Source organism: Symphodus melops (genome assembly GCF_947650265.1).
Source record: "Symphodus melops genome assembly, chromosome: 4".
NCBI classification, from domain to species: domain Eukaryota; kingdom Metazoa; phylum Chordata; class Actinopteri; order Labriformes; family Labridae; genus Symphodus; species Symphodus melops.
This window is the reverse complement of record NC_136694.1, coordinates 14,168,294-14,195,991: the sequence shown is the minus strand read 5'-3', so window position 1 is coordinate 14,195,991 and position 27,698 is coordinate 14,168,294. Positions and strand designations below refer to the sequence as shown.

The following is a 27,698-nucleotide window of genomic DNA, read 5'->3' as shown; positions in this document are numbered from 1 at the left end:
GTAAACAACAACATAAAGGAAAGTGTCTTGGATGACGGATGTGTTTTGTGTAAAAAGAGTGTGTTACCTGGACAGTAACAGCGCAGCACCCCGGGCTGTATGAGGGCAGCAGGGACACTGATGTGGTCAAAGAGACAGCTGTACTCACTACTCGACTCCAACCACGGCCCTGTGATCAACACCTTCACTCCACCCTGCAGCACACAAACACAGGCTTCAGTCACATATCCCACTTTGTCCGCAGGAAACTAATTGATTTAAATATAGTGACTGAATAGAAATAAGCATCTATGTGATTATAAGACACTGTGCAATACAACAACAAGTTTGTGTTTGTACACAGTCTATCTTGTTAATATGCTTCTATTAAAAAATCTGGATTTTGCCCCAGAGAAACAATGGCCTAAATTTATGTTTTCTATTATGTTATTCTAAACTGATAAATGATATAACATGCCTCAATACAAACTGCATATTATTTTGTTAATGAGAAATCTTTGATGCAATGAGGCCTGGTAGCAGCCCCCAGGGGCTGTTTTACTCCTTACATCCAAGTAGAACAAAGCTGTTCGAACCATCCAAACAACACTGGCATATGTTGTCTCTAGTGGAGCTAAAAATAATACATAAACAACATATTGTTCTCTAAAAATGTTGCAGTCATGAGGTATGAGTATACAACAATGAAGTGTGTGATATTTACAGCCATTAAAAGGATTTTGTTGTTTTTTTGGGGGAAATTTATTTTGCTGAGTAACCAATTTTGAATATTATGATATCAAGCTTGAGGCCTTTGGAGGATAACTGTGATGTGGATTGCAAGAAATCTCAAACTTTTAAATAACCAGTGGGATGCAACTCTGATGATTGTGGAAGAAAGTTGCAGAAAATGTTTTCTTGAGTTTTTTTTCCATTTAAATAATTGTTGATGCAGTTTAATGTTTTATTTGGATTAAAATGATGCAAGACGCTCTGAGTCTACACATTTCAACCCCATGCTTTGACAAAATGGTTGTGTGATATTTTAAGTGGTACACGGGTAAATTAATGAAGCCCCCTACGGGAATCAGTGCAATATTGAAATTTCATCAAAATCCAATCAGCTGAGTGTGAGATATTCTAACTCCTTAATGACCACACAGTCAGGCTGGCGGTCTTACTACAAATTGTACGTTTAACATCAGTACAAGCCACCGTCAATCACAGCAGTGGTAGAGGCACTGATTCCTTTTTTTGTCTTGAAGGGAACAACCATGAATAAATAATGAACAATAATCACGTTGGGTTTACTAACCTCTGGATAAGACCACTCTGGGGAGTAGTCTGTTACACCAAACAGTCTCCCAGTCTCCTGCAGCAGTCCCAAACCCCCCTGCTCCACCTCTGAGCTCTGCAGGTGGCCAGCTCCTGTGCCCGGCTCTTCTCCTGCTGCCCCCTCCTGGGGCATCAGAACCCCAGTGACTGCAGCCCCAACCCCACCTCCGGAGCCCTCGACTGAGATGAAATCATTGATGAGATCAGAGAACTGGCTTCCAAAAGAAGCCTCAAAGCCCTCCAGACTGATGGCTGCTCCTGTCCCAGTTGCTGTAGCTGACACCCCCCCACCCTGCTGAGAGAGAGGGGAGCTGTAGAGCGGTGCCTCAATACCTCCACCAGCAGATATAGACTGAGGACTGGCCACCACTGAACTGCTCGCCCCTGACAAGCTCACGCCATTACAGAGAATTTCACTTCCCCCTCCTTCTCCCCCTCCACTACCTCCCCCGCTTCCTTCTCCACCTCCATTTTCATCTGTGGGTTGCAAGTAGTGCTCTGTGTCTACACTGGTGTAGGCCTCATGAGGGTCTCCAGGCTTGATGAGTAACTCCCCTCCATTCTCAGAAGTCTTGTCTAAGACCCCGACTTCCCGATTTCTCCTACTGCCCAATTGGTTGCTAGTTGTTTCCTGTGGCATCAGGGGAAAGGAGCCCACTACCCCTCCTTGTCCATTTCTTACACACAGGCCCTGCTGGTCTGAGCTGGCTTGGTGAAGGTGTGTATGTGGGTCACCGTTGGATACTGGAGAGTCTGTTGGCACTGAGGGTAGGCCTATGAAAGGCTGAGCCTCGCCTGATTCCTGGGTTGCCTCAGCACTGTTGGTCTGCAGCTGGGAGGGCTCGCTTGTCTGGGGGGAGGTCTGGAGGAAAAGGCTTGGTGAGGGGTGGTGTGCAGACTGGCTCAGGCTTGGGACGCAGGCTGATGACATCACAGCACTAAAGTCCATCTGCTCTAGGGTGGTGCTGGGGCTGAGGCCTGTCCCTTCTCCAACGTAGCTGCTTTGAGTGGATAGCGGTTGCTCCATGGACGTAGTTTCTGTCTTGATGTTGTTGACGAGGGTCTGGTTGTAGACAAAGCCATTAGAGGAACAGTGGAGTCCTCCATCATCCCCGTTACACCCCTCAGTCTTCCCCCCACCCCCTCCATACGTCTGACCCTGCTTGGGGTTATTGAGGAAGCAGTCGGGGTCAAACGTCATGGTGGTCTCAGGGATGCTTACTCCTCCACCAGAGTCCAGAGAGCTAGACAGAACCAACTCTCCTCCCTCCCCTAATCCCACCCCTCCAGGAAACGAAGCAAACCTCTGGTTTTCAGGTGGAACAGCCAACAGGATGCCAGTGGTGGTGCTCTCATGAGTGGATGCCAGCAGGTGGGTGTGGCCAGCAGAGTAAACCGAATCCCCGGTCAGTGTAGTGACCTCAGACATGAACACCGCTGTGCTCTGTGACAAGCTGGCCCCGATGGCGAGAGCGGGGCTGTCGGCCATGTCGCTGGTGATTGACAATGGGGAGCTCTGGGTGGTGTCAGGGACCTCCACCTGGTTTGTAGAGGTGGATGAGGACACTTCCATGCTGCTCTGTGGGAGGAGGGACGGTTTTGTTATCCTGCCATTCCTCCTTTCTCCTCCACCCGCTCTGTTCCTTCCTCCTCCAGGACTGGGCTCTGTCTGGCCTTCTGACACGTCACTATTCTGGACTTCTGTGCCATCTGCTTCCTCAAGTCTCTGGCCCGCCGCTACGCCTGTGCCCACTGCTGCTCCACCTCCGGGTGCTGCCCCTGACTCCTGCTTGGACGAGATGATGCGCTGCTTGACACTGGAACATTTCTGATGCAGACTGCTTCCAGCACCTGACAAGAAACAAAGGAGACAATGAGTTTTAGATACCTACTGTCTAAACGTGTTATCATTCGAACTAATCAGGTCAGTCATTGTATTACTGTTGCGTTTATGCTTCATAAATACATTGGATAGTGTTTAATGGTGCCCTCTAGTGTTCACACGGTGCACTGAACCTTTAATGATGAAAAATCTCTCACACAGTTAAGATGATAACATTTTTTAACACATATCAAAATAGTTCAATATGCTTTTCTTGCAATACACTTTAATAACATCTGAGGGAGTTTACACTGTTTAAGTTAGATTTCTCAAATCAATGTTTAATAAAATAGAAAAAATTGTCAGAGACAGATTGCCTGAGAATTACCATAGAAGGATCAGTTAAGTGATGTGGAGAAGTGCTTGAGATGAAAAAAAAAACAGTCACTGCTTATGTGAGCAAATTAGGGCAGGTAGAAAAGTGAAGGGAGAAAGATTGTGTGTGTGTGTGTGTGTGTGTGTGTGTGTAGGGAGGGAGGGAGGGGGGGCAAGGTACTACTTCAGCCAACAAGCACTTAGTTTTGGGCAGCTGTCCTTAAATGCACTTCTGAACCAGATCAAAAGAGGGGTAAGGATGGGGGAGATTGGGAAAGAGTGCTAGAGCGTGTGTGTGTATGTGTGTGTCTTTCACGTGTGTATTAGTGAGTGTACTTCAGTTATCTACTCCCTGATGCCCATTTATGAATAATACATGCTGGATATTTCAAGCACCTCTGTCTTTCTTTCTATTCCTCAATTCCTTGGGTGAAATGTGTTTCTGCCTCTAGGTGGCAGCATGGCGCTGAATAGTATGCATGTATAGAATATCTTTTTATTTGAGAACACTAAAGAACAAGGTTGTCATTAAAGATATTAAATTGAGAAGCTTTGTTTAATTGAAGAAGAGGACAAAAGTGTAACAATTTTTTATTAAACAGAATTGCAGTCCTTTTAGCAGTCCAGTGTCACATTTAAGAGTTACAATTTAAAATTACATAGAGTGATATCTAGATAACGTTTTTCTAAATAATTAACACACCAGGACCATATATATTTTTCTTTACTACCACAGAGAAATGTATACATCATCTCTTCTGAACCGCTGAATTTGTCTCATCTGATGAGAACTGGCACAGCTCCAGACTGCTCCTAATTCTGCAGCCAAGTTGTTTACAAAACCTACAAGAAAGCCAATTAACTACATTATCAGTTTTATTTTTACTACACTAGTTTTCCACATAATAATCTTGTGGCTTGGCAAGGGTACGTCATCATACTTTACTGCACCACGACAAGAGTGTATTGTTATGGACCCAAGGTGACTCATAGCCCCAGGTTTAGGCAAAGAGTGCGAGCTGGAACATGAGTGCTGGAGTGTAGGAGGAAGCTGAGTGCTGAAATGACAGTTACTCTAACTCACACATGGGTTTGAGTTGTCCAATGAGCTCCTCCTTGCTCCACTTGGCCCACTCCTTCCTGTCTGTGTTGATGGAGCAGAGGACAGGACCACATGGCTTCCCGCTATCGTCCACTGCTGGTACATTCAGGTAGTGCACCAGCACAATATCTGGATTCTACAGCACAGGAAAACACACAGAAAAAAAAAACACAGCTATGCATTGACATGTCATCAGTTAACATCCTTCATTAATTTCTTGTCATATTCTCTCAGCACAAGGGAGAAAGAGAATCACGTGATGAGTCTATTTACAGAAGGGCAGAGGAGAGGGAGGAAATAGAGAAGGAAAGCGGGAGGGAACCTGGAGGTCAGGGGGGAGGTCAGACATAGCGTGTCGGATAAGATTCCCTCACCTGCCCATAAAAGATTTAACAGCTCAAGCCCACTCATCACTCTCTCTGACCCTGCAGAGGCCTGTGGGAGAGTCTGCATGTGTGTGTGATGTACATAGAGAGAGAAAGAGAGAGGGAGAGAGAGAGTGGCTCCAGGTGGTTCTCACTATACTGTAGCCACCAGAGGACCTATGGAATTTCCACCCTATGAATGATTCAACTGGTGCGTTCATATACATCTGTGTGTGTGTGTGTGTGTGTGTGTGTGTGTGTGTGTGTGTGTGTTAGCCTCAAACACGAGAGAGGGAGAGAGGGAGGGAGGGAGAGAGAGAGAGAGAGAGAGAGAGAGAGAGAGAGAGAGAGAGAGAGAGAGAGAGAGAGAGAGAGAGAGAGAGAGAGAGAGAGAGAGAGAGAGAGAGAGAGAGGAGAGAGAAGCTCCTCTTGATGAAAGATTCAGTAGACGGACTCAGGTAAGGGGGAGGACCTGCTGAGGTGGAACACTTTTCTTTCCAAAAGAGGATGGCACAGTGGGCTGCTACAGCACCACACTGTGCAGTGCAACAGCACTCACAGACTGATTTATGATCATATTCACTGATGTGTTTTGATATTTGGGCAAAGAGCAGAAAATTGCATTATCTCAGATAAAACAAGCAGAATTCCCTTTTATAATTTCAGACTGCAAGAGTCTAACTGGAAGAGGAATATGAAAAAGAAAATATATGTGGTTTGGGCAAATTCAATTTATGGCCGATGGCTGGAATGTCCTTGTAAATTCAATGTGACAAATTATGCAGGAAATCCTGGTGAGGAATATATTAACACGTATGCATTTCCCTGCTTGAAATTAAATGAACATGGCTTGGTTTTCAATATTTGGTTTGAAATGAACAGAGTTGAAAAGAGAGAGCTAGTGTGAATGTATGCACATTTCCTAAGATTCATCATGTAACCTGTCATCTGAAGATGATGCTGTCCTGGTGGCCAGCTCTTGCACAGTGAAGAAAGAATGAGGGATGTGTGAGTAGGTGTGTGTGTGTGTGTGTGTGTGTGTGTGTGTGTGTGTGTGTGTGTGTGTGTGTGTGTGTGTAAGCTACTCTCTGGCATATCTCACAGGAGCAATAGAGTGAATCCAACAACATGCTTTTATACACATGGGACACCTGTGCATGAGTGTGTTGGTGTGAGCAGGGTGTGTGTATTGTTTGTAGCCCCAGGGTGTTTTTCTGGGAAAGGACCACATAGAGAGCAGAGTCCTTGATGCTCTCTGTAAGTCATGGTTCTATAGCATACTGTGCTGTACTGAAGAAGTTACAGACAACTTTTGGCAAATAATAAAAAATATATATATACACATTTCCTTGTAGTATGGCTTGGTGTGGAAATGCTGCTGTTATAACCAACACACATTAAACTATGACAATCAATACAAAGCTTTTTTTAATTGAGTAAACTGTAAAAAAAAAAAAAGAAAAGAAAAGAAAAGAAAAAATAGAAAAAAGGAAGGATGGGGAAGGGGGTGGGCTTACCTGCAACAGCCAATAGCATCTACGATGGAAGGTGGGGATGATGGAGGAGTGGACGTAGCAGCCATACAGACACTAGAGAGAGGAGAGGAAAGGAGAGGAGATTGCCGGGATCAACAGGAAAAGAAAAGGGGGGGAAGCAAGACAAAAAGTGAAAAAGAGAAGAAGGAGGAGAGGACAATAAATGAGATAACAGGAGAGGAAAACGTAGGTTACAGACACTAAGGCCCTAACAACGAATATGTTAAAAAAAAAGTAAGTAAAAGTGTTGTTAAGTAAAATTGCATATGTACAGTATGTTTTGTCGTTTGTAAACTACCATAAATCTGGTGTTGACAATTATAGTGCAAGAGATTGTGACATTTACTGCCTCAACAAGACTCAAGACACTTGGAATTCATGAAAACTCACAATATTGTCAGCTGACACACTCTTAGAGAGATGCGTAACTAAAAAGAAGAGGGGAAAGCAGGACAAGTACAGAGTGAGAGTGGAGTGGGAGGTAGACAAGAAAAAGAGGAAGACTCCATCCACCAGGAGGTGCTTAGATACATCCACAATTGTTTCAAAGTGTATGCAAGTCTGGAGAAAAATATGGTTGCAAAGATTGGGTAGCAGATTTAAACAATGAGATGTCTGTAATGCGAGTGTTTAATTATATTTTTTAATTTCTATTTGTTTATTTTGACAGGGACAGTGTACAGCCAATTAGCTGTACCAGTATTAGCAATAAGCTAATTTACATCTGTAGCACCTGGGCCAGAGGACAGAGACAACGTCTTGTGTGATGCATTAAAGTACCTAAGTTTCTGAACCATACCAAAACCAAATCTTGACACACTACATTACAGGACTGCATTTTTTGTTGTTGATGCAAAACCCTTTTTTATAGTCTAAAAAAGTAAGCTCAACAAACTTAGTGAATTTACATTTAAATTAGAAAAAATGTGGTTAAGACAAGAAGATATCAGATTGATGAAAAGTAAACAAGACAAATATTCTGTGCCAGTTTTGAGACAAATTTTGGTGTATTGTGTATGTTGGAAACGTTTTTGTTGATGCTCATTGCGGCTCAGTGCACTTTACAGTCTTAATAAAGTAGTTGTTGACACAGAAAGGGTTCAGGGATGACAGACACGCCTGCTATCAAGGTCATCGCGACTTCTTCGCAAGCTCTGAAATCAACACGCATGCACAAACGAACACACGCTGCATAACGACAAAATTGTATGCAGAAAACACAAACTGTCAGCAATATGGCAGTATATAATCAAAGTGTATAACTCCTGCTTTCTTTCTGGTATACACTTGTAATTTCTCGCCATTTTGCCTCTTCTCAGAAGTAGCCCGCCCTCTATCTAAAGTGCGCTTTGCCAAAGGCAGAGTGCATTTCCATATATTTCCATTCAATATGAGGAGGCTCTCTATCCAGGGTTATGTTTTTCTCCCCTGCTTCCTGCCTCTCCCTCTGCTCATCTCACCGCTCCGCTTCTTCCCTCATTCCCGTCCCCTGCTCTACACACGGCTTGCTTGCTTGCTTAAGGGGGTCCTGGGAAGATGTGACACAAACAATTACTGAGCAACTACCAGGAAGAGGAAACCCTCTCCTTTGTATATACATGTGTGTGTTTGAGTATGTGCATCCATCCGTGGTTGCAGAATTATTGCATGGGCAACGAATGTCTATGTGAGTGTGAGCTTGTGAATAATAAAAGTGCAGATGGGAATACTTGATCTCAATTATTCTCTCTGCCTCTGTGTCTGTTTCGCCCCATCTCCTGCTCACCTTTAATGCAAAATGATCTGCCCCTCTGCACACATCCATATGCGTCCTCACTTTCCTTTCTTTACTCTCCCTTCTACTTCATTTTATTTGTTTCTGACACATGCATGCTCCCTCCTCTCACCTCTTGGTATATTCCTGCTGAATAATCAATTTTTGAGCTAGCTGATGTGACTCAAATGCACAAACACACACACACACACACACGCACAGACGCTGCCTTGAGACTGGATCGATACCCCTCTCTGTTCTGCTGAAGGAGGCATTGACATCATTCCTGGCCTTGGGCCAAACACACTCTTATCCTTCAGAAAGAGAGTGAGCGAGGCAGAGAGAGAGAAAGGGAGACAGGGACACAAGCAGGGAGGAGGTGAAGAGAGAGGGGCAGCACTCTCTCTCACGAAAACACATTCAGTTCATCATGTGTGTTTGTGTGAACATTTGTGTTCCGCTTACAGTACGTCTGCTCGGAGTGAAGGAGAGTAAGTTAAGGACAAGATTGGAAGTGAAACCACACTCAGCTCCAAGCTTGTTCATCGACTTGTTTTTCCGCTGCGGAATCTCACCTCTACTCCCTGGACTTTGAGCTTCATATGATCCTCTCGGGTGGTCTTCCCGTCTTTCCTTTTCTTCCAGCAGTAACCATCTTTTCTGTATTTCACCTTTTTACGGTTGTAGAGGATCATGGAGCCATTCTGGGGCCTGGTGGAAAAAAACATAAAGTCCGACATGCATGAGGAACGATTTGTAAATCAGTAAACTCTTAAAAACTGAACATTCAACTCTGTGGAACCTGAACTGGAAATATTTTTAATGTTGATGTTTCATGCTGTTAGGTTTCCAAACTATTTCTGCATTGCTGATTCATAAATAGCAAGTTAAACTGCTCTTGGTTTACATGGTTGCATCACTGTTTCTCTTCCACAGACAACTTTACTGCCCCTCCCCTCCCTTCTTAGATGTGGACTAACACTCCTGCATGTTAATATTTCCGTCGGGTGATTTATCAGCACAGCAGGGACATTGGCCTCTAAGCTTCTTTTCTATTTACACCTGGTGAAATGTGTGCTCACACACACACACACACACACACACACACACACACACACACACACACACACACACACACACACACACAAACACACCATACATGTACAAACACAGAGATGCTACAGTGATATCAGACAAGGCAGGACCTACTGCCGTGTGTTCTTCAGGCTCAATGTCAAACCTGCTGCTCAGCAATCAATCATTACACTTCTAAAACATTAAGGGCAGGTGTGTGTTCGTTGTGTGTGTGTGCGTAAGTGTAGGCGGAGGAAAAATTCTTCTGTGCCTTATCTCATGACAACAGAAAGAGAGCAGGCACGTTACCAATCAATAAACTGACACATACTCACAAGTGCTCTCTCCCTCACACACACACACACACACACACACACACACACACGACCACACACACGTTTACACACCTCAACTCTCTTTTCTTTGCCCTTTTCTTCTCCATCAACCTGCAGTCTTTATCCCTGTTATGATAGTATCTCTTCATTCAGTCCCTTCAGTCTTCACTTATTTACTCTTATTCTCATCGCATTTATTTCTTTTAACTACCTTCCCAACCTCTGTTTCTGCTCTTTTATTATGTCTTCTCTCCTCTTCTCTCCTCTGTTGAAGGAATTTGATGTAGATCGATCTATAAGGACTGAGATGACTGCAATCTACACAGAACACTATGTAGTGAAATTGAATTTGCTTTGAGCTGATTTTCTTTGACACCTGAAATCTGCTCTGTTTTGGGGTGAGCCTGCCAGTTTCGTAGCAGAGTGGAGACCCCCACCCTCCGATCAAAGCCGAGTTTAGTCTCTGTCTCGAGCAGTGTGAGTCATCTTGGAGCTGCTGATTCTAATTATGTTATGGAGAAGATGGATGAGATCAGATGTGTGTGCGTGTGTGTGTGTGTGTGTGTGTGTGGGCGGATGGGAAATACGTGCATGTTTGTTAATGTGTGTGTGTGTGTGTGTGTGTGTGTGTGTGCGCATGCACATGGATGATGCCCATGTTCCTCACAAACCCTCCGATTTAAGCAGACATAAATGCTATTGATTGTAACTGGGCTCTGATGTGTGGGATATAAAAAGCTTTTGCACCGTTACACCGTGTAGCAGAGCGAAAACAGAGAAGGCAAGGGGAGGAGAGTGGGAGAAAAAAAAGAAAAAGACGGCAAGATAAAGAGACGGAGTGGGCGAGTGAGTGAGTCTGGTAAAGGGAGGAGAGGAGGAGGAGCAGAGAAGTGAGGGAGAGAGGAGGTAACAGTCATTACTTTGAATTGATGAGGTATTTCATTGAAGGGAGAAATGAAGGTCATTGATTGTTATCTTAATATTGAAACCTTGCAAGTGTGCAAACACATACGGATTAAAACACAACAACACATAGATGCGAAGCCACACATAAATGTCATTGGCTCTGTTAGCTGGGCTGCTTTCCATCTGATGGGATTAGGTGTAATCTGTTCTAATCGTGCCTGGTGTCATGTGTAAATGGGATTATATCTAACTGCTGCTCAATAACACCAATATGACTGCTGCTGCTGCTGCTGCTGCTGTTGGGAGGCCGAGACTAACGGCAGCACAACCAATCAATGAAAAATCTATCCACAACATAAACCGTGCAGCTGGCCTCAGGCTGCTCCTGAGAAGAGTCCTTCAGCTGGCACAATGGGAACACACAGGCATCACCTCGGGCTTTCTGTGGTGTCAGTAATCAGAAACAGGGCCAGGAGGTGACCTTTTCACTTACTTTACTTTTTTCTTCTTCTATCGTTCTGTCTTTTGGTTTAATCGCAGCTACAGTTGTATTAACCAAAGTAAATGTTAATAATGTGATTTATCAATAATTCAAGCTGCCCTTTATCATCAGCCTTTCCTTTTCTTCTTTCTCTATGTCTATTCTGCATGACTACAACCTCTGCTCGATCTATGAAAAGAGCTACCTATGGTTCATTCGACACGATGAATATTCAACTTTGCCATGCAAATCCCTGTTCACAAGCCATCTTATACACACAAACCCCACCCCTCCCTTTTAAACCCCACCTCACCCTGCTGTATCTGAATTATACATCACTTATCCTAATACATTTACATTCATTATTACTCCATTTCCAGCTGACTAGGTGCTTTACAGTCCGGCCATATGCTGGAGCGCTCTCTACATGTAGAGCAGGCCATCAGTGGGAGCCCTTGGAGATAGTCGAAGTACATCACTAATGTTTTAATCAAACACGGACACTCAGTCATTGAAATTAAATCAACGTGACTCACTGGCTGATTGAGGAATGCCATGTTTGTGTGGGGGCTGTACGTGAGCGGAAACCATTATCTGCAATCTTCTCACCTGGTTTTTGGCGATGTCGTCAGCCACTCATCATGTTTCTCAAAAGTGATGAGATATGCAGCAATCTCCTGGAGAGACAAAGACAAGACAGAAAGGTTATATCGGTGTGCGTGCGTGTTTGCGTGTACGCGAGTGTTTGTGTGAGTCACTCAGAGATAAAACATAACAGGTATTTCCAGATGACCTACTGATGCCCACAGAGTGCGTGTCAATATCTGATTGCCACAGCGAGGTCCTGGTGCCTGATTGGTCACAGAGCAGCCAGTCATGGGGCAGATACAGAGGACGGACCCCGAGGGCCAACAACCAATCACACTCACCGACACACCGATGTCTCTCTCCACTGGGGAGGAAAAGCTATCTCATCAATACACAGACACATGCCACATAAACACACACAAGCACAGTGGGGTGCAGACCCAAACACTTGCTGAGAGAGTTGGCTGATAGGAAAAGTTTTCTTGTACTTTGCAGTTTCACAGTTTCTCTTCAGATAAAGCCGGCTCCTAACTTGATTCTTAATTCCTCTGGCTCTCTTTTCATCTCCTTGGCTCTCCTCTCCACACTATTTCTATTCTTCCTCCACACCCCCATGAATCCAATAAGGAAAAAAAAAAGTTCAAATCATACAGGTGTATTCTTACGAAAGCAATGGAAAACAAAATGTCCATACACACAGATGTAGCTGAAAAAATTTGTTTTTTTTCATACCTGCTGCTTTTTAGTTGCTCACGCAACAGCGCCTTTTTCCCTTACTGAACACACTCACCCCTGGCTTCCTCCTTGAAACATCATTCTCTTCCTCCCCTATCTCCTATCTCACCCACTTGTTGTGAAAGACTATGAAATGTAAATTGTCCTCTTAAGGCAATCAGCGTTTGAAATGTGCCACAAAGCAACAGTGAAGAAGACATCAACACTCCAGCACTCCTTCATCTGCCCCTCAGATCAACAGCCTCCTCTCCAGACCTCCTATCTCACTCTCTGTCTTACTCTCTGTGTATATGTATGTGTGTGTGTGTGTGTGTGTTTAGATATTCGTCCCACTTTGGCATGAGAGCACTTTAGCTCCAAACCGATCGGACGAGACAGAGGGACACACAGGGAGAGGGGAAGAAAGGCAGGGAGAGACGAAACGGGAGAGCAGCTGGAGGGTGCTGGCACTTAACTGGATTGTTTTTTTTTTTTTTAGTGTCCTCCATTCGATAGTCACGTCCCAACCCCCCACTGCCTGGCTCTGCATTTAATGTGTTTACATATAAATGTGCCTGTGTTGTGGGAGGTACTGTCATCACACCCTTAATAATTATCAGTATCAAGCTGGCCACTGTTAATGTCTGTCTGGCTTAGGCGCATAAAACGTTTAAGCCATAGCTGGGGACATCAAAACAACACACACACACACACACACACACACACACAAACACACCTACACACACACACACACACACACACACACACACACACACACACACACACACACACACACACACACACACACACACAAGGCACACGTAGTGCCTCATTCACTTATGCATCTATTCATTAGCTGTGACAGGCAGCCACCTCTCCTCCTCCCAAACCACTCTGCAGCAAGTCAATATCCTATACGGCCTCCACAGCCCCAGCCAGGCACTTGGGCTCCCCTAGTGACTGTCAGCCAGTGGGAGGTGGGAGGAGAGAGGAGACGCAGAGAGGAGACCAGGGGCTGGGAGAGACAGAAGGATGGGAGGATTAAGAAGGGAGGGAGAGAGACTTGCAATTAAAGGCCTGCCCCATAAGAGCCATTAAAAAGCCAGAAACAGAAGAGTCAGCTGAAAAGGCAGCCTGACACACTCTAAAACACACCCACACACACACACCCACACACACACACACACATACACTCTCAGCACAGACGCACACTTCTGCTCACAGCCACACACACACACACACACACACACACACACACACACACACACACACACACACACACACACACACATGCCCATGTGAAGAGTGACAGAAGTGAGATGGTGAAGGTCGATCCTCAGGAAGTCACAGTTATTGTCCCAGAGGGAAGTAGTGATGGAGCGCTTTGAGCATGCCTGGCGACACACTGACCCTTCCAGGAATACTGTTTTTGTGTGCGTGTGTGCGTTTGTGCATGTGTGTGTGTGTGTGTGTGTGTGTGTGTGTGTGTAAGCATAGCAGTGCCAGACAACGACAGGGACAAGTGTCCTTCTCCAGGGATCTACTCTAGAAATACAGACAGTCTGCATGTCTGTGTGAGTCTACGTAATAATACATTCAGACAGACCCAGCTGAATGCACTGACACGGAAACGCTTTTCCCAACATACACCTCTTCCTGTCTGCCTGTCTGCCCGTCTGTCTGTCTGTGCCTGTGTGAAAGAGGTAGTGAGGACGAGGGCGAGTTACTTAAGAAATATCTAACAAAGCAGAGCGCATGACTGGGAAGTTAGATTGGAGCGAGTGATGCAGTTGGGGAAATCAGCCTCCCACTCATGCTTCACTGAGACCATCTCCCTCCAAGAAACTGGTGGCATGTACAGAAGAGCAGACAGTCAGAAACACACATATGCACTCACACACATATGCACGCACACCCATATGCACACACACGTATTCACAGGCCTCAGGGACTTCTACAGGAGGGAGGGGGAGAAAGCAAAGTGGGAATGTGGGGAGGGTCGCCTACACTGCAACAGACTTATCCAGGAGCTTTCCCTCGGGAGATTCCGTTATAGGGTCTTGCCAAAGGCTAGTGTGTGTCTTCGTGCATGTGTGTCTGAGAGAGTGTGTGTGTCCATGTGTGTGTGTGTGCACGTCTGAAGTCTAATGATGAGCATCACCCCGACAGAGATCTGGGGGGGAAACAGAGTTGTCTGTATAAACTGGAACTGTCACATCCATTCGCAGTGCGTGCAATGATGGCTGCCTTTGGGTCTCACTACAGAAGTCATTTGGCATTGCACACTTTATTTGGGGGTACAGCGAGGTAGCAAACTCAAGAGTCCTATTCAACTATTGAATCCTCCTCAAGCGTAGTGAGTCTTGTCTACATGTGTGTGTGTGTGTATATATATATATATATATATATATATATATATATATATATATATATATATATGGGCAAAAGGACTGCATTAGCATTACCCAGGGAGGCCTGCTGATGCTGTAACTTGTTTCTGAGCACCTCCACCTCTCCTTCCCAGAACAGCTCTGTCAGTGTCTGACTTTGACAGACACTCAATCCAAAAGTGCCTCCTGTTTTTATTTTTTAATGTTTTTTGCAGACTACTCTTATTTTAATCGACAGTGCACTAAACCAACCATTCGTTCAACGCCACATTTTATCGATCAGGCTCTATTTTTAAACAAGAGCTCATCATGTATATCAACAACAATCATATGGTAAATCTAAATTGTTACACAATTTAATTTGAACAATAATAATCAATAATCCATTAGTATAAAAAGGTGACTGTGAGCATGTTATTATCCACGGTTGTTGAAAAGAATATGACAGGGAAGGTATCTCAGAGCAGTCCTGAGTGACCTCTAAAATCCTAAATGTCATGGAGCAAAGAATGCTTTTAACAAGACTGTGAAACAATGACTGAAGATAAAGAGTGAGTTGTGCTTGGCTTTAAGCTGATCTAAATGTCACTCCTGTTGTAAAGCAGACAAATAATGTCCTGTTTGTTCCCATAACCTGGCTAATTAAAATGTTTGGCTCTCAACACAAACACAGCTCAACAATGAGTTGGGCAATTTTGTTTTGTTCTAACCACATAATAAAAGTCCATCAAGTCAATTGCAAACCAGAGCAATAATGTGTAGTTTGTATTATATTTGCAAGCTGCCTAACTCCCTGCTGTGTGGTACTTTCAACAGCCTTTATATTACCTCCACTGGCTAATACAACTGCTTAATGCTGTTTCCATAACAACTGTTGCAAAGCCCCTGATCAGAATTCCTCTCAAGCTTGCCTTGTGTTTATCATATAAACACCTCATCACGCACTGGGCGACACACACATGCACACATAAAAGACTTGTACACACATGCATACATAATAGGCCACCCATTAATAAACCAAGTTGCTTGAAGGAAGATTAAATAAATAAAAGATAAACTTGTCCAGGCTTTTCTCTCTTTCCTCTTGTTTAACACGGCAGTGTATGCAAAAAAACATACGCACACACGCACACACACACCTTTCCTACTGGATTATCATTGGAGGACAAGTTCTGACCTTCAGAGGGGACCCGCCCCTTTCATCTGGTTGGTAGAGAGACATGTGTTACAGCCATCTATTTCACACTGAGATTCTCACAGCATATAGTTGCATAGACACACGCGCACGCACGCACTCTCTCTCTCTCTCTCACACACACACACACACACACACACACACACACACACACACACACACACACACACACACACACACACACACACACACACACACACACACACACGCACACGCATACACACACAGATCCAGAGAGGCTCTGTCTCAGTAGAGTGTTGGCTGCTGCCTTTGTGAGTGACCGCTTTATAATGAAAAAGCCACTCTCCCCTTTCCTTTACACCACTCCCCTTTTGGTTTGACCCCCCCCACCCCCCCACCCCACCACCACCACCACCCAAACACACACACACACACATAAACATCGGCCCTCTCATCTTCAACTTTCAATATAGAAGTTGAAATGGTGAAGGGTGGTTCACAAACGCCTTGAACGGAGAAGCACAAACTTTTTCAGCCGAGACCTAAGGGAGAGGACGAGTCGGCTCCAATCCACTGAGGGAGCATCAATCATCTTTTTCTAAGACTTCCTCTCTGATGCACACCTTACCTGTCCTCTTCCCCTGCCTTGTATTTGCATTTGAGGAGACGGCCCCCTCCGTCTCAGCAGGGGGGCAGACACATCAAAGGCTGCAACAGGTGTGCCGTGTCAAACACAATGCCAGGACCCCTGCTGTGCTAGGGCGTCTTGGATAGAGCCTGTCAGAATCCTCTAAAACTCCCACAAAGTTAACCAGATACAGTGCAAACACACACACACACACACACACACACAGAGGTATATTTGAAATCTCTAATGACTAATGTGTGTTTGCCAGTGGGAGGCAGAAGAAGACAAATAGTGAAAAGAGAGATCGGCAGAGGGTGAGGGTCTCTCCTGTGGTTGTGTTAGCCCCTGATTCCTCATCACTCTGTTAGTCACCTTGCCCTCCGACACTCATCTCTGCTCTGCTATTGTTGATGTTGTTCTATTGAGTAGGTTTGGCATGCTAAGAAGGAAGAGATGCATAGAAAGAAAGAAGAAGCGGTAAGGAGAGAGAAAAAGAAATAGTGTGTGCCACCTCTCATTGGCATAGATACTTGTTTACAACCAGACATAAATTGGCACCCTGTCAGTCAGTCTCGCTATTTCTCTCTCCTCTAAACTCCGTTACTCTCTTTCCTCCATGTCTCTATCTGTCTCTCTCTCTCTCTCTCTCTCTCTCTCTCTCCTTCTCTCCCTCTGTGCTGCTAAGCGTATTACAACACTCCCTGGTTCAGCCCTCTCTCATTACCATATTCTAATTACATTCGTTAAGGGGAGCATTTGGGAGTTTAATGAATAAATTTGAAAGATGGGTCTCCGTGGCGATCTTTAGGTTTGTCTCTTCTTCAACACACTGAAGCTGGGAGCACATGTGTGTGTGTGTGTGTGTGTGTGTGTGTGTGTGTGGTTATGCACCTGTTTGGTATGTGCACGTGTGTGAGAGCACGTGTGTGTGAGTTTTGGTGTGCAAGGTTATGCACCTGTTTGGTAAGTGCACGTGTGCGTGCGTGTGTATCTGTATATCTGCAAATATCACTGTTGCTCCATTTCAGAAGTTTACTGCTGAAGCTCATGTTGAGCCGTCGAAAAAAATCAATTCGGAATTCTGTTTGTCTCTGGCAAATGAAGATTTCATGTCATTTGTTTGTTGTTTTGGGAGAAACTCTTGGAGCCACCCATGTTGAATTCATGCATATTTAACAACACTCAAGCCTCAAAAACAAACTGCAAAAGACAAGCATCAATTTACAGATGTACAAATTGTCTGCAATCTTGGGTTTATCTTTTCTTAGGATTTCAGAACTGGAGGCTTTATACAAGAAGGCGGGCAGGTGGAGTTACAACAACCAAACTATACGTAAACATTAAAAGGTTATCAACCCACTGTTGTGTAGTTTGATCCATCTCTGCCGAGCATGAAGCCTTGGGCTGTCAACCTGAACCGACTGTTAGTGTGGGCTTTGCAATCACTCTTTCAGGGTATTGCAAAATGTGATGTTCCTTTCACGCGGTTTAATAAGGGAGTCCCAAATGCACTGATTTCAAATTCACAAGACTGTCAGCCTTTGCTTTAAAAAGCTAAGAGACACTACAAGTGATTACAGACAAGAAAGAAAAAAGAAAATGAAGCAGAATCCCATCGAAGCCCTTCCCTTTAGAATTACTTTTACTGCAACTGCATTCAATTTAAGGTGTGTTTTGTCTTCGACTGAATTCATTGTTTTGGAAATCCTAGAAAAGGTTTCCATCAATGTCAGCAGAATCTGAGCAGTGTCCGATTCTTGCATCTTATTGTGAAACACAATGGTTTTATCTCACTTTGGATCTTACTTGATTTTTAACGAGCCATCTTAAAATATGCCCATACGTTTTATTCTGCTTAACCACTGCACAAAGGACAGACTGTACTCATCCCAAAGCAAACAACACACTCGAGCAGGGAAACGCTGTAAACGATAAAATCTGATAGACGTAATCTATGCCATGAATAGTTTATAAGTGTACTGTATAGTGAATCCATAGATCCAAAGGGACTCCTCTTCACTGAGGCTACTGAGTATTTACAGTGATGATGCACTGCACAAGGTATCAACACCCTCTCTGCAAACACTGTGACTCATGCAGTGGGCGCAGTAGTATGTCAGCTATCTTTAAACTTCTCTATAATGTAAGATGCATGTATATAAATAAACAACATGAGGGAAGAGAAAGAAAACAACAGTAGGATATCAGACTTTTAGATGATATGGGGAAATTTTCTTAAACACTAAAAGTTCTACCTCAGCCAATTAGTAAATAATCATTTTTAATGCACTTTTAAAGACTTTTAAACAGAGAGACATCAGTCATTGCCTGCCGTGCTGTCCTAGTAACTTTCCAGCTCATATGAACTGTAATGGTGTGTGACTTTCTACTTCAACATGGCAACGGCACCTTGGAGCAGACTGAGACTGGAGCTTACGGCCTCACTGAGAAGTGAGGATGATGTTGTGTGTGTGGGACATTGTTAAGACTTGCAAGCTGCCAAGTGGCATATACAAACACTATAGGCAGAGCATACATGCTGCCAACAAGAGGCACTCATGCAGCTATAGGCTTAACACTTAGTAATACCTGTTTCTGGGCTGGAAAAAATCTTGCTCTTGCCATATGCGTGCCTGTTTCCTGGAGTAGTGAGCTAACACAGGATAGTAATCACATTTTTTAGGGATGGGGTTTTGCTCCAAGTATTACAGAGCAATTTAAAAAAAAAGGATCATGTCAGCACTAACTTTTCTCGTTGAACACCCAAAGGCACGAATGGAAACAGTTCTAAAGCTCGGTCACTTAGCCAAGAAATGACTACGATCTCCTTCCTTATACAAAGTGTTATTCTCCTTCAGCCAAACGCTTTATATAAACTGTACATTCAAATTAAATATATGCACTGTCAGTATGCAAATGCAGCATCAGTATCCCTTTAAGAGTTGCCTCCTCAGAGAACAAGATGATGGATGATATATCACAGCTGAGCTTCGGCTAATGACACAGCTGCATATCAATACACTACACTTGCTACACAGTTAATGTTGTGTATTTGCACAGACGCAGGGCACACACTCTCACAAACACACAAATGCCACAATGTTTAATCCCCATGGAATCAGTGAAATTTGATTACCGTGACTTTTACAAACACACTCCATATGAGAGTAGACATTCCATACATCAGCAGTAGGGAGGAGGAGGGGAGAGAGAGGAAGAGGAGGGTGGAGACTCGAAGTGTGTGATGCCAGGTAGAACTACAATTTGGGTGGAGAAACACTGGATACATACAAACACATCGTGTATGCAAACATGCCCTTACATCTGACTGCACATACATCTCCCATGGTGCATTTTCTGAACGTGTACATTTACAGGATAATGTTAGCAAAAAAGCTTCTCGCAGTGCTGTGGGATTAACAGTTCCCTCACTATATTTGTTTGTGTTTCAGAGGATATTATGTAACAGAAGGCTAATTTACTGCTTTGGCTAAGCTCGGGAGATCTATGGTTCACATTGTAATTTTATAAGAAGTGGCTGAAGTCATAACATGTTTAATGACTACAATTCAGAACTTTTGACCTTCATTAAAGTGTGAGCAGAATGATATATTAAAACATTTGAAAGGCAAATAGTTAAACTTTTATTATCAGCATATGTTCTATGGCCTTTGAAGTCATGCCTTGTGTCTTTTTTTTCTAGCACAGAGAGCACATGAACACAAAAGCTGCACTCCGTCAAAATCAAAATCTTTGTAAAGCAAAACTCCATGAGGCCAAAAATCAGTCTTATAAAGATGCTTCATGGTGTGCAGTACACACAGCAGGACAGCTCCACAATAATATCACTTCTCAACTCATTAACTGGAGGCACACGACATGAACAGGTTTACCTTGAGAAATACTATGTGCAGGTTAAACATTAACCATCTGTGGTTAGATAATTAATTCCTGAATATTGTATTTATTATTTTACAGATATCCAAACAAATTCACAGAGTCAATAAGTAATATGTGAAAGGAAGTTAAAGTGTTCTGAAGCAGCAAAAGTGGACATTTGCTGTCGTTTCATCGTATTTTTTTTAAATTAAGCAATAAACATTGATTTTGCAATCATGCAACCAAATAATCCTACTAGTTTTAATTAAAAATAGAGCTGCAATCCTAAAGACGCCATCGGTGGGCTGAAGCCTATGAAGAAACGTTTATGTTTGTTTGCAATATAATTACATGTATGTGCAACTTTATAGTGCACAAACAAAGCAATCTGCTGAGCTCTGCAGTTCGCAAACAGGTCTTTGAGGTTTGATTACTTAGTAAAAAATATCCGTACGTATTCTCATCTAGCTTGATTTGGGTCCTGTAGAAAGGTAACACAATTGTCTGGTGTTGAAATAAGGTATGCCGGTGCTCACTCTCTCTCTCTCTCTCTCTCTCTCTCTCTCTCTCTCTATCTATATATATATATATATATATATATATATATATATATATATATATATATATATATATGCACTGGAAACAAAGCGAAAAATTTAATATACAAATAAGCAATGTGGGAAAATTCTGTAGAGACAACATCAACTATTTGAAGGCAACAGCAAAAAGAAAGAAAGAAAACGAAGGTAAATGCTATCGATGCAGAAATAAATCCAGTGAAATGCTCTTTCCTCCATGTCTCTATCTGTCTCTCTCTCTCTCTCTCTCTCTCTCTATATATATATATATATATATATATATATATATATGCACTGGAAACAAAGCGAAACATTTAATATACAAATAAGCAATGTGGGAAAATTCTGTAGAGACAACATCAACTATTTGAAGGCAACAGCAAAAAGAAAGAAGGAAAACGAAGGTAAATGCTATCGATGCAGAAATAAATCCAGTGAAATGCACTTTAAGGGTATAAAAGAATTTGACTTCTGAACAAGGGCCAGTCTACAGTTGGTGAGCGATCAATATGTAAGGATTTGTGGTGGAATGCAATTGGCTGGCTGATGTCATTTCAGAATGGCTTGGTTGAATGGTCAGAGAGTTTTAAATATATCCTCAAAATATATGACATACAGTTTTGGTGGCTCTGCTCCCTCCAACTATTAGAGCTGGGCAACTCTGTAATCTCAGTGCTAGAGTTGGGTGTCTCTCAACCAGAAGGTTTGATCTCCAGCTCCTAGTTTTGGGCAAGAAACTGAACTACAAAAGGCTCCTGCTCCTCTTTTTCAATCACTGGACTTGGATGCCATCATGTACATTAAACCAAACCTGGGGCTGCACATGTATTATTATTATTAATTATACTGAACCGACACAGCCGTCATGAAATATGAAGAGGGAGTATTAATGTTGCCATACTTGAAATAGGTCTTGGTCTCAAAACCGGTCTTGCGACGAGACCACTTTTTGAAGGTCTTGTTGTGTTTTTAATCCATCTTGTCTCGGTCACAGACTGGGTGGACTCCAGACTTTAAATTCAGCTTGAACCAATAGGAGGGGGAATGACGTTTCTGTAAACGTTACTGCTGCATGCGACCACTATGATCTCCGTGCACATAATTAAATAGCTGCAATATGTTTTCCTCTCCAGATTCCATTGAGAAATCTGAATAACACATATTTGCTTCAAGTCTCTAAGCAGCTGAAATCATTAAATAAGAAGATAAAAAGATACTAAAGAATGACTTCATACAAACCGACAGGGTTCCAGCACCTGCAGTGCTTGATCTACATTGTAATGTCCTCTTGACATCTCACTGTTATTTGGGGATGAAAACATGGATTATTGGCTTGTGCTACTGTAAATGATGTCTCTATTAAGCCCTCTCTAAGCCGAAAGAGCAGAAAGTTATCAAAGTTAAATAAAGTTATCCAGACAAATCCCTGGAAAAAGGAGCACAAAGATCACCTATATGTGTGCTCCCATGCACACATACACATTTTAGTGCTTTATCTGTCTCCAGCGTATTAAATCTAATTTATACAGGACTCAGATATTACAGAGGTTCTATGTGGGGGCATTTTAGGATACAAAAACTAATGTCTCCACTGCACAGCCTGGCTGCTTACGTATTACAGCAGACATTGCTGGTCATTCAGCTCTTTTTTCTTGGGCCTGGAATCTCCAAGGAAGTTAGAACAGAGAGACACACTCAAACATGCACACACATGCAGTGCAGGCACACATTCACAAGCACCAGCACATACACATCACCCCCACACTCTCAGTTGCACAATCCCACTGTTTAATATATTTCTGTCTCCAGTTAACAATATTTTGTGTCAAATTATAGTGGGCAAGATAAATAGTGGGTCTGTGCAACAAGGAGAAAATAGAACAGGAGGAAATGTTGGGCTCTCAGAGAGGAGAGGGAGGAGAGGAGAGGAGAGGATAGGAGAGGGAGGAGAGGAGAGGATAGGAGAGGGAGGAGAGGAGAGGAGAGGATAGGAGAGGGAGGAGAGGAGAGGAGAGGATAGGAGAGGAAGGAGAGGAGAGGAGATGTAGGAGAGGAGATGGAGGCGAGGAGAGGAGAGGAGATGGAGGAGAGGAGAGGAGAGGAGAGGGAGGAGAGGAGAGGAGAGGAGAGGATAGGAGAGGAAGGAGAGGAGAGGAGATGTAGGAGAGGAGATGGAGGAGAGGAGAGGAGAGGAGAGGAGAGGAGAGGAGAGGAGAGGAGAGGAGATGGAGGAGAGGAGAGGAGAGGAGAGGAGAGGAGATGTAGGAGAGGAGATGGAGGCGAGGAGAGGAGAGGAGAGGAGAGGAGAGGAGATGGAGGAGAGGAGAGGAGAGGAGAGGAGAGGAGAGGAGAGGAGAGGAGAGGAGAGGAGAGGAGAGGAGAGGAGATGGAGGAGAGGAGAGGAGAGGAGATGGAGGAGAGCATGCCAAATAATATGACCAAAAAAACACAACAACACAACTCCCATTTTTAGAAAGCTTCCCACATGATTACGACATTCAATATTCCATACAGTTAAGACGAGACTGATCCTTTGCACGTGTCCAATTCAGTGTGTCCCATTTAAAAATGAAAGACCTGCTGGATAATTACATTGTATTGTCAATGAAATTACATTCAAGAATAGAAAGATTCTAATTATTTCTTTGCATTGCAGCACATCTGGTACATATTGCCAGTTTGGTCAGCAGGACAGAATGGATGTGAAGAGTTTGAGCGGAAATGAAGTCAGAATGACGTTGGCTGTTAATTGGGCCAGGCTTGGCTCTGAATGATATGGAGAAATAGACAAATAGAAGTAAAGTAGATAGAGCGAGGGAGAGAGAGAGAGAGAGAGAGAGAGAGAGAGAGAGAGAGAGAGAGCCTGGAGGACTAATTAGTGATAATAACTTGGCTCTCTCTAAACATAAAATATATCTCAACCCAAAAGATGAGGAATGATTAAAGATAAAAGAATAGGAATCAAATATAAGGAGTTGTGAAACAACCCTCTGGTAAAGTGAGAGTGTGCATTTTTGTTTGAGTACATACATGTCTGTGAGCAAGTGTGAGTGTGTGTGTCTTCTTTGCCCCCTCATTAAACCATGCTTTACTCTGGTAAACGGCAACAGCACAGAGCTCAATGTCAACTCCAGAGGTTAGAGCTACAGGCATGCGGCTCAGGGACACACACACACACACACTAACACACATAAATATACACACACTGACAAGTTTCTCATGATCATGACATCTAATAAACGCATAAGCAGCAAACCCACTGCATTTCAAAATGGAAACAGTGGGGTATAGGTTCACAAAGGCATGTTATTTTTGTCTTTGTACTGACACAGCAGACCAAATGGAGTGGGTTAATCATTACTGGCCGTATGCCAGTATGAGCTGGACATTAGCGATTCACAAATCAGATTCATAAATCAAGGGCACCCTTCACTGCAGAATAAATGAATAGAGGCCTGAAACGGGCTGTCTGCTAACTTTACTCCAGTGTTTTTTCATGTCGTCTGACATTTAACATTATCCCCCTCCTGTGTAACTTATTTTCCAGTCACTTCTCCGTTCTGTTTAACCCACAGGAAAAAATGTGAAATGACGCTGCACAGGCACGTAGGAATGGAAATGGTGCATATTAAATTCAATGTTTCTATTTAATGGCTCACAAACAACTATAATGACATGAACAATAAATAAAACATAGACAGCGAATCATGCACTAAAAGCTGTGTTTGGGCTCCTAAAAACTGAAATGCAGTGACTGGATACCTGGCATTAATACATAAAAGCTCAAGCTGTGTCCTTCACATATTTCTCTTGTTTGTTTTGTCAGACTTATTTGGCATCACAAACAGTTGCTCTGACTGTGTTACGTGTGTCTCATCACCTCGTGAAGCACTATCGTGAACAGTGTTTGTGTCTCACCTGCAACATCAATCACACCATTAGCAGAAAAACTCACATCTAGAGACACACACACACACACACACACACACCCAATCTGTTACCCTGGCAACACTGACCCTTGATGTTCACACACACAGAGGAGGCAGATGGGGCAGTGGTCTAAAATGTATATGCTTTTCGATCTGCTTCTCATTCAGGCAATCACGTTAGTGTCATTGCAGCAGCACAGCCAGACATAAGCGTGTGTGAACTGTTAACTAGCTGCCTTTACACCGTGATGCTACCAAAAATCACTGCATATGATGCTGGAGTTTGACAATACAACAGAGTGTGTTTTATAAAGTGTTATTCTAATAAGAATTATAAGGAAAATAGTGTCATCTTCTATTCTCTTCTTAAAGTTGAGCGATATGTCAGTCCAACTAGCATGCAGCACAGCATTGTGCCACAGACAGCTGTCGTCTGAGTGATGTTCTGAAGTCTGTACCAATCTGTTTGACAGTTGCGTCATTTGAATCACAGTGAGCGGGGCTGCTATGAAGTACAAGCCTTTAAAATGCATGTGAGAATAACGCAAGGAAGTTCACGTTTGCATATTTTGTACGCAGAATATCCTGTTTTAATTAAAGCTTTGCAAAGACAATTTACCCAGAATTCAACTCTGCCTGACTTCTTAAAATATGAGTCAGGATGTCAGGGGTCCCCTAAAGAGTAATCATAGCTCATCATGAGCTGGAGTCTAAAGCTTTAAAGTCTGTCTTTGTCTACATCTCAGAAAGTTTGATTGCCTTCTTATTACAGCGCTCCATAGAATCTGCTGCAACCAAACAACAAGCCGTTCCCGATGGGTGGATAAAAAACGCTCCACCATCAGTCTGTTCACCTGAGTGTGGTTTGTTATCTAAAACTAGTCTATAGTCTATTACCATGGACAGCTACACATACACCCCCAATCTATTATTGAACAAAAGGCTCACGCCTCCGCTCAGCCCTTCAGGGAGGAATCCATCCCTCCATCCCAGAATAATTTCACACATCAGTAGATACACAAAAGAGAGAGAGATAGAGAGAGAGAGATAGAGAGAGAGAGAGAGAGAGAGATAATGTGAGAAGGAAGAGAGGGAATAAAGGAGAAGGAGGGAGAGGTGTAGTGGACAGAGTAAAAATGTATGGGCTACGCTTGGTGGGAGGCCAAGGTGTCGGGGGGGAACCATGTGTAACAAAACAGAGATCAGAGGATCATATGCAATTGGGCACATGTTAAAAAAATATACACATACACGCACTCACGCACAGACAGACAGACACACACACACACAGATGCACACACTTGCAAAGATAAGTATATCAAGAAAAAGACTGGGCCTGTCTTTGTCAAAAGCATTCTCATTGAAGAACAGATTGGAAATCTCTTTAACCATCACACTCTGCTCTTTTTTCTGTCTTTTTCTAACACATGCTAGAGATAGTCCTAATCCTATATACAGACATGTTACACAGAATTGTGACCTTCCGAATGACTGCAAATGCAAGCTAGCTTTAAGCTAATTCTAGTTCAATGCATCAAACGAAAAATGTATGTTTGATATAGTACACAAACACACATGTGTCCACTCCCAAAATAATTACAGGCTGTTTTCTATCCTATCGATACAATCTACGGCTCCATACATATGGAATATGTAGTGGAGATATAGTCTCTTCACTCAAAGAACCATGGTTACACCTTGCAACCTACGTTACCAGCATGCCACTTCAAGATTAAGATCTAGTCTATTATAACACACACACATTTTGTGACGATGCAACAGAAAAAAATGAAGAGAAAGCTTCATATGTAACAGATTAAATTGGATTGATCTGGAAATCCTCTGTAAGATACTGCTATCTGTTGTAAACATACAAACCCTTTGTAATTATAACATTTGTTGACTGATGATTTTGGGGTAAAAAGTGTTCTGCTTGTGTCACTGATTTGACAAACGGTTAGTTTGTATGCCTCATGTAGAGATCCTGAGTCCTCCAATAATCCACTGTCCTATCTTAAAAAAAGACCTTAAAATAAACATTTCAAAAAGCTTTCTGCTGAGAACTACTATTCTTCGACTAAAGTCTGCATCAGAAAGCGATAGAAATCAACAAACATAATATATAAATCAATTATTTGGTCATAATATCTACAAAATAATCACGCACAGTTATCTGGAGTCATTCATATTCCTGACAGACACACATGGGAAGAAACACACCGACAGAAATACATACATGCACTATAGAGGCACAGCCAGCATACACACAGCTCCCCCTGTGAAAGCAGAGAGCAGAGAGGAGCAGCAGACACAATGGAGTGTTTAAGTATGCAGGAAACTTTATGCCTGGGTGGAAGAGGAGCTTTGAAGGAATTCGCTAAGGGACACCCAACCTCCCCCTGAACTGAGGCTGTACCTCCTCATCAGGAAGAGAGAGCCATGGAGAGAGAAAGATTGGGGGGGGGGGGGGGGGGGGGCACATAGATAAAGATAGGGAGGACAAGATTGTAGGTTGAAGAGAGAAAGAAGGAGGAGGGAGCAACAAGGTGTGTTGGTCTTGCTGTCGTGCTTGTGTATAATTGCTCTTGCTTAGGCTGAAATGTGTAAGTCCCTAACCAGCAGCAGTCATTTTGTTCTGAGCTACACACACACACACACACACACACACACACACCCACATGCCTATTCATGGGAGCACACTGTTCAGTCGGCGCCATGCTTAACTCCTAATATGACCTTCTTTGAGATGGATTGCATGAAAAATGTAATGACTT

The 27,698-nt window shown here is 43.2% G+C and overlaps 1 protein-coding gene across 4 annotated transcripts in view; it reads right to left on the bottom strand.

Moving 5' to 3' along the window:
• The window catches only part of LOC306822340 (calmodulin-binding transcription activator 1-like), a 50,819-nt gene that overhangs the window by 14,639 nt on the left and 8,482 nt on the right, over nucleotides 1-27,698 (bottom strand). For all 4 annotated transcript variants that reach the window (XM_079341296.1, XM_079341294.1, XM_079341297.1 and 1 more), the window contains exons 4-9: nucleotides 11,672-11,739; nucleotides 8,842-8,977; nucleotides 6,496-6,567; nucleotides 4,596-4,749; nucleotides 1,295-3,165; nucleotides 68-194 (exon numbers count right to left, since the gene is read on the bottom strand). In XM_079341296.1, coding sequence (XP_079197422.1) covers nucleotides 68-194; nucleotides 1,295-3,165; nucleotides 4,596-4,749; nucleotides 6,496-6,567; nucleotides 8,842-8,977; nucleotides 11,672-11,739 — 2,428 coding nt within the window. The remainder of the gene's footprint in view (nucleotides 1-67; nucleotides 195-1,294; nucleotides 3,166-4,595; nucleotides 4,750-6,495; nucleotides 6,568-8,841; nucleotides 8,978-11,671; nucleotides 11,740-27,698) is intronic.